The sequence below is a fragment of the Anomaloglossus baeobatrachus genome, chromosome 7, assembly GCF_048569485.1.
Source record: "Anomaloglossus baeobatrachus isolate aAnoBae1 chromosome 7, aAnoBae1.hap1, whole genome shotgun sequence".
NCBI classification, from domain to species: domain Eukaryota; kingdom Metazoa; phylum Chordata; class Amphibia; order Anura; family Aromobatidae; genus Anomaloglossus; species Anomaloglossus baeobatrachus.
In genome coordinates this window covers 300,064,461-300,074,175 of record NC_134359.1, presented here as the reverse complement: position 1 = coordinate 300,074,175, position 9,715 = coordinate 300,064,461, and the positions used below count along the sequence as shown (strand labels likewise).

General features: G+C 46.7%; 1 protein-coding gene across 1 annotated transcript; it reads right to left on the bottom strand.

Moving 5' to 3' along the window:
- Positions 1 to 667: 667 nt before the first annotated feature.
- LOC142245650 (sulfotransferase 1B1-like) lies at positions 668 to 9,141 on the bottom strand. Its single transcript, XM_075318546.1, has 8 exons — positions 9,015 to 9,141; positions 7,212 to 7,358; positions 7,001 to 7,129; positions 6,824 to 6,921; positions 6,618 to 6,744; positions 6,444 to 6,538; positions 4,314 to 4,494; positions 668 to 1,736 (listed from the first exon to the last, which is right to left on the bottom strand). Exons 2-8 carry the CDS (start codon positions 7,351 to 7,353, stop codon positions 1,624 to 1,626), a joined length of 885 nt encoding a protein of 294 aa, XP_075174661.1. The 5' UTR covers positions 7,354 to 7,358; positions 9,015 to 9,141; the 3' UTR covers positions 668 to 1,623.
- Positions 9,142 to 9,715: the final 574 nt, after the last annotated feature.

Below are 9,715 nucleotides of genomic sequence, written 5' to 3'. Positions count from 1 at the left end.
TAACACACAAACAAAGAATATAGCACACATTATATTATAAATTTTTATTCACAGATATTTTATACACATCACTTTGTACTCCTGGGTGAAAGAATTTTTATTCTATATAAAAAGTTCACAGCAAATTATGCATTTTTATTATCATTTTATTTCATCTCTTTCCTTTATCATTTTTTCTATATTGAAATGTTTTTAATATATTTATTAAACATATGTTTTATTTAATTGTACGCATATATCACAACCTTGTGAACATAACTTTAGGGATACACAGATTTTTGAGAACTACTGGTGGCGTACACCACAAAAATCGAAGGTTACCTTATGGGCAACTTTCTTGGAGTTCGTGTCCTGATTTTTGACATTTTTTTCTTTCCTTTTCTTTTTATTTTATAATTTTCCATTTTATGAATGTGTATTTCTCATATAAATTGTTTTTATGACCAGTATAATAGCATTCTACAAAGTATATGATATCTGTGAAAAACGCTGTATCATGCATGCAGATGTTTGGTTTTTTTTGTTTTTTTTTTCTTTCCCTTCTGACTTTTTTCAAAGTGCCGGGAGGCGGTACTTTGTGGTTACCACAGGTATAAAAGAGCTTCATTTGTATGTACATGTAGTGTTGATTTACTGGTCCTGAAGAAGAGGTCACAGACCTTGAAACGCGTAGACCCATGGAATAAAAGAATGTTCTGAATTATCAACATCTCCTCTGAATTTATCTGGCGGATTGCGCGGGTTTAACCCCTTCTCCTTCTCCACTTTGATCTGCAAACACGTGGGGCCGCTGCAGCCGCCATTGTCTGATGCTATCTGTGGTGGTTGTGACCTCTCACAACCTGAATCGGTGAGTGTATTGTGATATATGCTAAACCGTGTGTGTAATCTGGTAAAACCCTATCAGCGCTTCTCTTTTCTAGTTTCCGCCTGGAAGCAATCGGTATAACCGGATGTGGTGAGGGCAATCTGATGTGTCAGTGTCGGTCAGAGGCAGGGGATGATCGCATCGAGCCTACCTACTGGGAGCACCCGCCGAGGATCGCTGGAGGACCTGGGAGCGATGCAGACGCCCGAGGTCTGGTATGACTCTCCTGGGAAGGGAGATCTGCTTTTTTTTTTTTTTTTTTGAAGGGGGGGGGGGTAGTAAGCTTTTTCCCGAAAATAAGCCCTAGGGCAAAAAAAATATGACTGTCTTATTTTTGGGGAAATACAGTAACAGTTCTAAAGGTAGCCATGTGCAGAAGGTACAGGTTGGATGAAGGTTGCATGAGCAATTGACCATACCTGTTGGAGTCCTCATTGGCCAATACAGGCATTTAAACCTGAAGGCAATAAACTGGAAAGAAAAATGTAGCGCAAATAGGGTCATATCTGAGAAGAGTGGATGATGTGGACTTCTTTCCGTCAGAAATTTAATAAAAGGCTTGTCAACTACAGCTCTCTATGGTCCATTTTCATCGACTTTAGTCCGATGCCTCCAGGAACCTTAAGACTCCTCCTGTTCTCAGATGTCTGAGCATTAATTGGTCAAGACTTCTGTCTTCCTATCATTATCTCAGACCACCACGCTCTATGTAGACCCTCCTCGGCCCGGTGGAGAGTTTGCAGTGTTGGGTTATTTCAGACCACGAAGCGGAAGGACAGATCTGTGCCCGACATTTCTTTCCGATAATACTCATCAAATTTCTCGCTCTGAGACACGGTGAAGTGGTTCTTCCAATCTCCACAGATTCCTGAGAAAAGGAGAGAGCGAGCGCTGTTACTTCACTGCCACAGATACAGGTCAGATATGGCTGTTTGGACATACACTGGTACAGAAAGTATTCACACCCCTTTACATTTTTCACGCTTTGTTTCATTGCAGCCATTTGGTAAATTCTCATTAATGTACACTCTGCCCCCGTCCCCCATCTTGACAGAAAAAAAACAGAAATGTTGAAATTTTTGCAAATTTATTAAACAAGAAAAATTGAAATATCACATGGTCATAAGTATTCAACCCCTTTGCTCAGTATATCTCATGGTGATAAATATTCAGCCCCTTTGCTCAGACACTCATATGTAAGTCACGTGCTTTCCATTTCCTTGTGATCCTCCTTGAGATGGTTCTACTCCTTCATTGGAGTCCAGATGTATGTAATTACACTGATAGGACGTGATTTGGAAAGGCGCCCACCTGTCTATATAAGACCTCACAGCTCACACTGCATGTCACACCAAATGACAATCATGAGGTCAAAGGAACTGCCCAAGGAGCTCAGAGACAGAATTGTGGCAAGGCACAGATCTGGCCAAGGTTACAAAAGAATTTCTGCAGTACTCAAGGCTCCTAAGAGCACAGTGGCCTCCATAATCCTTAAATGGAAGAAGTTTGGGACCAGCAGAACTGTTCCTAGACCCGACCGTCCAGCCAAACTGAGCAATCACGGGAGAAGAGCCTTGGTGAGAGGTAAAGAAGAACCCCAAGATCACTGCAGCTGAGCTCCAGAGATGCAGTATGGAGATGGGAGAAAGGTCCACAAAGTCACCTATCACTGCAGCCTCCACCAGTCGGGCCTTTATGGCAGAGCGACCCGACGGAAGCCTCTCATCAGTGCAAGATATATGAAAGCCGCATAGAGTTTGCAAAAAAAACCCATGAGGGATCCCAGACTATGAGAAATAAGATTCTCTGGTCTGATGAGACGAAGATAGAATTATCACCAAACAGTTCTAAGCGGTATGTGTGGAGAAAACCAGGCACTGCTCATCACCTGCCCAATACAATCCCCACAGTGAAGCATGGTGGTGTTAGCATCATGCTATGGGGCAGGGACAGGACGACTGGTTACAACTGAAGGAAAGATGAATGCGGCCAAGTACAGGGATATCCTGGAAGAAAACCTCTTCCAGATGCTCTGGACCTTAGACTTGGCCGAAGCTTCACCTTCCAACAAGACAATGACCCTAAGCACACAGCTAAAATAACAAAGGAGCGGCTTCAGAACAACTCTGTGACCAGTCTTGATCGGCCCAGCCAGAGCCCTGACCTAAACCCAACTGAGCATCTCTGGAGAGACCGGAAAATGGTGTCCACCAACGTTCACCATCCAACCTGACGGAACTGGAGAGGATCTGCAAGAAGAATGGCCGAGGATCCCCAAATCCAGGATCCCAAGAAGACTCATGGCTGTGCTGGCTCAAAAGGGAGGCGTCTACTCAACACTGAGCAAAGGGGCTGAATACTTATCACCATGGAAGATTTCAGTTTTTCTTGTTTAATACATTTGCAAAAATTTCTACATCTGTTTTTTTTTTTTTTATTCTGTGAAGATGGGGAGATGGGGGATGGGGGGATGGGAAGATGGGGATGGGGAGATGGGGATGGGGAGATGGAGGATGGGAAGATGGAGGAAGGGAAGATGGAGGAAGGGAAGATGGGGGAAGGGAAGATGGAGGATGGGAAAATGGGGGAAGCGAAGATGGGGGATGGGAAAATGGGGATGGGAAGATGGGGATGGGGGGATGGGAAGATGGGGAAGCGAAGATGGGGGATGGGAAGATGGGGATGGGAAGATGAGGATTGGGGATGGGAAGATGGGGATGGGAAGATGAAGATGGGAGATGAGGATGGGGGATGGGAAGATGGGGGATGGGAAAATGGGGATGGGAAGATGGGGATGGGAAGATGGGGAAGCGAAGATGGGGGATGGGAAGATGGGGGATGGGAAGATGGGGATGGGAAGATGGGGATGGGAAGATGAAGATGGGAGATGAGGATGGGGGATGGGAAGATGGGGGATGGGGGCAGAGTGTACATTAATGAGGAAAAATACCAAATGGCTGCAATGAAACAAAGAGTGAAAAATGTAAAGGGGTGTGAATACTTTCTGTACCCACTGTATAGACAAGAGAATTTACCATACATTTTAGTACATCCTCGTTATACAGATTTGGATGCACCGGCATGGTAAGTGACAAAATACATTTTGGTTGTAAAAAAAAAAAAAAAATGAAAGATACAATGGCAGTAAAAAAATAAAAATAAACAAAGCTTCAGTCCAACAAATGGTGAACAGTGATGTATAGTGAATCTTCACAGTATATAAACGCATATCCACACGCCGAAAAATGCGGGTTCTAAAGGTCTCCGTTGCCATACCACTATGTAGATTGGTCGGCTTCAATAATATATCTACCTCTGCTGTTTGTAAAACGTGTATTTCCTACGGTAATATACATTGTCTGCTGTATAAGTTATACATGAAAAATAATACGACAGTGGAAGAAAGCGCGATTCACACTGTGGCCACCAGGTGGCAGTGTTGTACCTTTCCTCATAAACGGAGACACTGAGTGGTCCATGATGGAAGAGGGGATAGCGGTGTAGTTTGTGGTTGGGTTTTCTTTCATGGCATTAAAGGAAGTGTGTAGACAAATCTTCTCCAAGACGTCTTCCGAGAAATCTTTTCCCAGAAACTTCATCACTTTCCGAATTTCCCGCCGAGGGTCCTGTGTATTGAAAGAGATAGAGAAATATTCCAATTAAATAGGGTAAAGAAGCACTCCAATTATTTTTTTTTATTTCCTAAATCTGTGGAAATGTGTATGTAGTGTAAGTGGGTGAATATACTTACCCATCGCCGTCTTCCCCGGTGTCCAGCGCCGCTCCGCTCCTTTTCTCACGTTTCGCACCTGTGTTGCCGTCCTCCGACAATACAGGTCTTGGGGTGCAAAGTGCAGCTACAGACTGGAGCTCGTGAGCAGCCGTGAGCTCGGGATCATGGAGACGCAGCTCCTGGTAAAATGTCGCAACTATCCACTCGCTCCTGAGTGCCAGAGTGCTCACAAGCTCCAAGGAGCAGTGCCATATCCACCGACCACACACATATATCACCGCGCTGTCACCAACAGAATGAGGCTGCAGTGTGATTCCAAACCACATCACCTCCTTCTGTGCATCGTCTCCCACATCACACACCTGTGCAGCGGTCACAGCTAGCTGCTGCTACTGCTTTTCTAGGCAAAGGTGAGCAACTGCTCCCTCTAGTGTATAAAACAGGAAAATATATCAGGGTTATTATTTCTTTCATATTTTCTGCAATTAAAAAAAATAAATTATGAAAGATACAAAAAAATGTTGCAAATATATATATATCTCTAATATATAAAGCTGTGTGTGTATGTCTGCTAAAGGAATCCGCAAACCGTCACATGTACAATCACAACATTTTGCACACATGCCTCATGTGACTCAGGGAACATCATAGACTATGTTTTGAAGGGAAAATTTAACCCCGCACTTTACAATTATTTGCAAAAAAATCTGCTTACATTAAAGTCAATGGAGCTGGGAGCTACAGGTCATTAATAGGAGCTGTGATTGGTTGCTATAGGCAACAGAGGACATTCTTAGTATAAGAAGCTCATGTGTAAGGAAATGATATCGGTAGAGACAGACACACAAAGACAGAGACACAGACACACAGAGACATGTGGGGACAGAGAGACACACGCAGAGACACACAAAGAGACAGACAGCAACACAGGCACGCAGAGACACACAGACACAAAGAGACAAACAGACGCAGGGACAGAGACACACAGACCCAAAGAGATAAACAGACACGCAGGGACAGACACACAGACACAAAGAGACACACAGACCTAAAGAGACAAACAGACACGCAGGGACAGAGACACGCAGAGACACACAGACACGCAGGGACAGAGACACAGACACAAAGAGACAAACAGACACGCAGAGACAGAGACACACAGACACGCAGGGACAGAGACACACAGACACAAAGAGACACACAGACATAAAGAGACAAACAGACACGCAGGGACAGAGACGCAGAGACACACAGACACGCAGGGACAGAGACACACAGACACAAAGAGACAAACAGACACGCAGAGACACACAGACACGCAGGGACAGAGACACACAGACACAAAGAGACACGCAGGGACAGAGACACACAGACACGCAGGGACAGAGACACGCAGGGACAGAGACACACAGACACGCAGGGACAGAGACACACAGACACGCAGGGACAGAGACACACAGACACAAAGAGATAGACACGCAGGGACAGAGACAAATAGACGGACAGGGACAGAGACACGCAGGGACAGAGAGATACATGCAGAGACACACACACAGAGACAGACCAAAACACACAGACACATGCCGGGACAGAGACCTATGCAGAGACACACAGACGGACAGAGAGAGAGAGACACAGACAGAAACACACACACACAGAGACTGATACAGAGAGCTCGGCAGAGAGACACAGAGACACTTAGTTACTCTCCCGGGCAGGGCCGGGTACTGCAGCTAGTTATATACAGTATATATTGCCCGATGTGCCAGGAGCCTACAAGGGGTGCGCAGACCTGGGAAGGGCTTAGCACTTCTAGACGACCACATTAGGAGTAACTCTCACCTCCAGCATATCTTCATAGAAAATGTAAAGGATATTTCTGTCCTGTTTTAGGGCCCAGAATTCCTTGACATGTGCGCCCCATGGCCCGAATCCCACTAGGACAAACCGGAAAACAAGTCAGTGACCCGTCCATGACAAAAGCAAACTCTGAATATTCCGCTTTTCGCCTCTCACTGTTTCCGTGGATGAACTTGTCCACGTATCCCTCCCAGGTCCCCGGCTCCGGGTGCAGTTGGTTCATCTTGTCGAAATGATAGAAGGACACGGCCACGTCTTTCGGATTCCTGGCTACATAGATAATCTGATAAAGACACGAGGCCGTGAAGATGTGAGAATGGAGCGGGTGATGACTGGACGGGCAGCCATGAACGCGCCAGTACCTTACAGCTATTGTCCCAAAATGACGCAGGAAAGAGGGACACTGGGAGATGGGTTTTCACCACTCGAGGAGACGGCAGAGCCTCTAACAGCTGAGACCCTGAAAATAGAAATATGTGGGTAATTACTGAGATGACTGTCAGAAGGGGATGTATAAGAGGAGGGGAGCTGTTAGATACCTGGGGGCACTGTACCCGGAGCCCAGAACTCCAGCATGGGAACCTTGTTGAAAATGGCGTCTCTGCGGCTCTTGTCTGTGTCGCCGTCACTCAGGATCACGTCCACGATCTCACTCATCCACGTTGTCCCTGAAGGATACAATCGCTTCCATTAATAAAGATGGCCACTTTTTAACCCCGCGCTCTCTGGGTCCAGACACTCCAGACTGACCTGATTTGGGGTACGTGGCGATGATAATGTCCTCATTTCTCGCTTGGAAATTATCGATCCGTTCCCAGTTCTGAGTAAAAGCGCAGATTATCGGGACGCCGCGGACTTTAACCCAATCTTTCCGGCGCCATTCTGCGTTCATCTTGTCTAATATGAGCCACATGGAAAAAAAAAAATAAACTACTAGTCCATGGTTCTCCAACTCCAGTCCTCAGCATCAGGGCCGGCTCCAGGTTTTTGTGGGCCCCGGGCGGAAGAGTCCCAGTGGGCCCCATCCACACACAGACACCGATACGAACACGTACATATACATATTTAAAGACAAACTCACAAAAATACATATAAACAGACAAATCTATACAGTCATATACACTTACAGACACACACACACACACAACTCTGCTACATACAGACAGACAAACACACACAACTCTGCTACATACAGGCAGACAAACCCACACAACTCTGCTACATACAGACACACACACACACAACTCTGCTACATACAGACAGACACACACAACTCTGCTACATACAGACAAACACACACAACTCTGCTACAGGCAGACAAACACACACAACTCTGCTACATACAGACAAACACACACAACTCTGCTACAGGCAGACAAACACACACACACAAGTCTGCTGCATATAGACAAACACACACAACTCTGCTACATACAGACAAACACACACAACTCTGCTACATACAGGCAGACAAACCCACACAACTCTGCTACATACAGACACACACACACAAACTCTGCTACATACAGACAGACACACACAACTCTGCTACATACAGACAAACACACACAACTCTGCTACAGGCAGACAAACACACACAACTCTGCTACATACAGGCAGACAAACACACACAACTCTGCTACATACAGACACACACACACACACAAGTCTGCTGCATATAGACAGAAACACACACACACAACTCTGCTACATACAGACACACACAACTCTGCTACATACAGACACACACAACTCTGCTACATACAAACACACACAACTCTGCTACATACAGACACACACAACTCTGCTACATACAGACAAACACACACAACTCTGCTACATACAGACACACACAACTCTGCTACATACAGACACACACAACTCTGCTACATACAGACAAACACACACACACAACTCTGCTGCTCGGCGAGGACAGCACCCGCAGCATCGGCGGGGGGGGGAGGGATTGGCGGGGCATACATCTGGGAGGGTAGAAGCAGCTCACGGGGGCCCATAATGGGGAGGCGGGGAGGGTACTTACCCGATTAGGTCACGGTGGAGAGGGGGTCCACACAGCGCCGGACAGAAGCTCGCCTCCTTCATCTGTGGGACTGAGAAGGCGGTAGCTCCGCCCACAGATGAAGTTCAAACCAGGATGTCTGCGCGCCTTAAAGTGACGGCGCCGCAGATTGCTGCCGAGGACTGCGGTCCCCGGAACTCGGCCGGGGGCAGCAGAATTGTAAAGGCGAGTGGGCCCCGGCCAAGGGACAGGAGAACTGACAAGGCAGAGTGGGCCCCCCCGGCTCTCCAGGGCCCCGGCATTTGCCCGGGTTTGCCGGGTGCTGACGCCGGCCCTGCTCAGCATCCACCGGCGTTTACAGGACGTCCTGAGCATTGAGGTGTTGGAATCATCACTTGTGAAGGTGATTTCATTCCGGTCGGTGGCTCCTGAGGACTGGAGTTGGAGACCTCTGCCCTAGTTTAGGTCTTTCCTGCAATATCCGATGGATAACCCCTTTCCATTGCCCGTCCACCGCCCTATAGGTCACTCACCAGCCGCAGCTCTCCGCAGTTTTCTCCTCACTGTCCCCAGTACTTTGTATTCCTCTCAATTCTGGCTCCAATACAAAGCCTGGCCTCCTCCCTGTCCCCTCCTCCATCGCTGCCCGGCCATGAACTTGCAGCATTGAAGAAAGCCTTATCAGCTACAGGAGCCTAATGAATGAGGGAACGTTGGGGCGGATTATTTCTGTGCACACAGTTATTGTTTTCCTATTCAATAAGACCAAATTGTTTTTTTGAGATCTGAGCCCATTAAAGTCAATATGGAAGCAAAAATTCCACAAAATCACCAGGGATCAGCCCTGCTACATCTGCTGAGCAGTCACATCTGGTGCTTGGACAGTGAGTGGCGGTATTTTACATGGAATCTGATGCTTTAGCAGCTGGTGTTCATGTTACTTGTGTCAGGGGGAAGTGATGGAGGCTGATCAGAGGCTCACTATAGGGGGGTGCTGAGAGCACAATGTCACAGTCTGCAAGAGCTTAACCACTTCACCACCGGGACATGGGACCGGCAAGGATTGGATGTAAATGCACAGGTTATGTTCTGCTGAGGTCTGGTCACTGTATGGGGCTTTTATGGTGCATGCACATCACAAATGAAGAGGGGATACCAATTGGTAAACCATGCTAGCAATGTTTCCTAGAATGATTCTGCATTGCCCAGTAAAATGTTCCCTCCAATATTTACA

Bases quoted from the DNA above. Each gene is read 5' to 3' on its own strand.
- LOC142245650 (XM_075318546.1), bottom strand. From the start codon at position 7,353: ATGAACGCAGAATGGCGCCGGAAAGATTGGGTTAAAGTCCGCGGCGTC. The intron at 7,130-7,211 runs GTCAGTCTGGAG...TGTATCCTTCAG, and splicing joins CGCCACGTACCCCAAATCAG to GGACAACGTGGATGAGTGAG. The intron at 6,539-6,617 runs GTGAGAGGCGAA...GGTTTGTCCTAG, and splicing joins CAAGTTCATCCACGGAAACA to TGGGATTCGGGCCATGGGGC.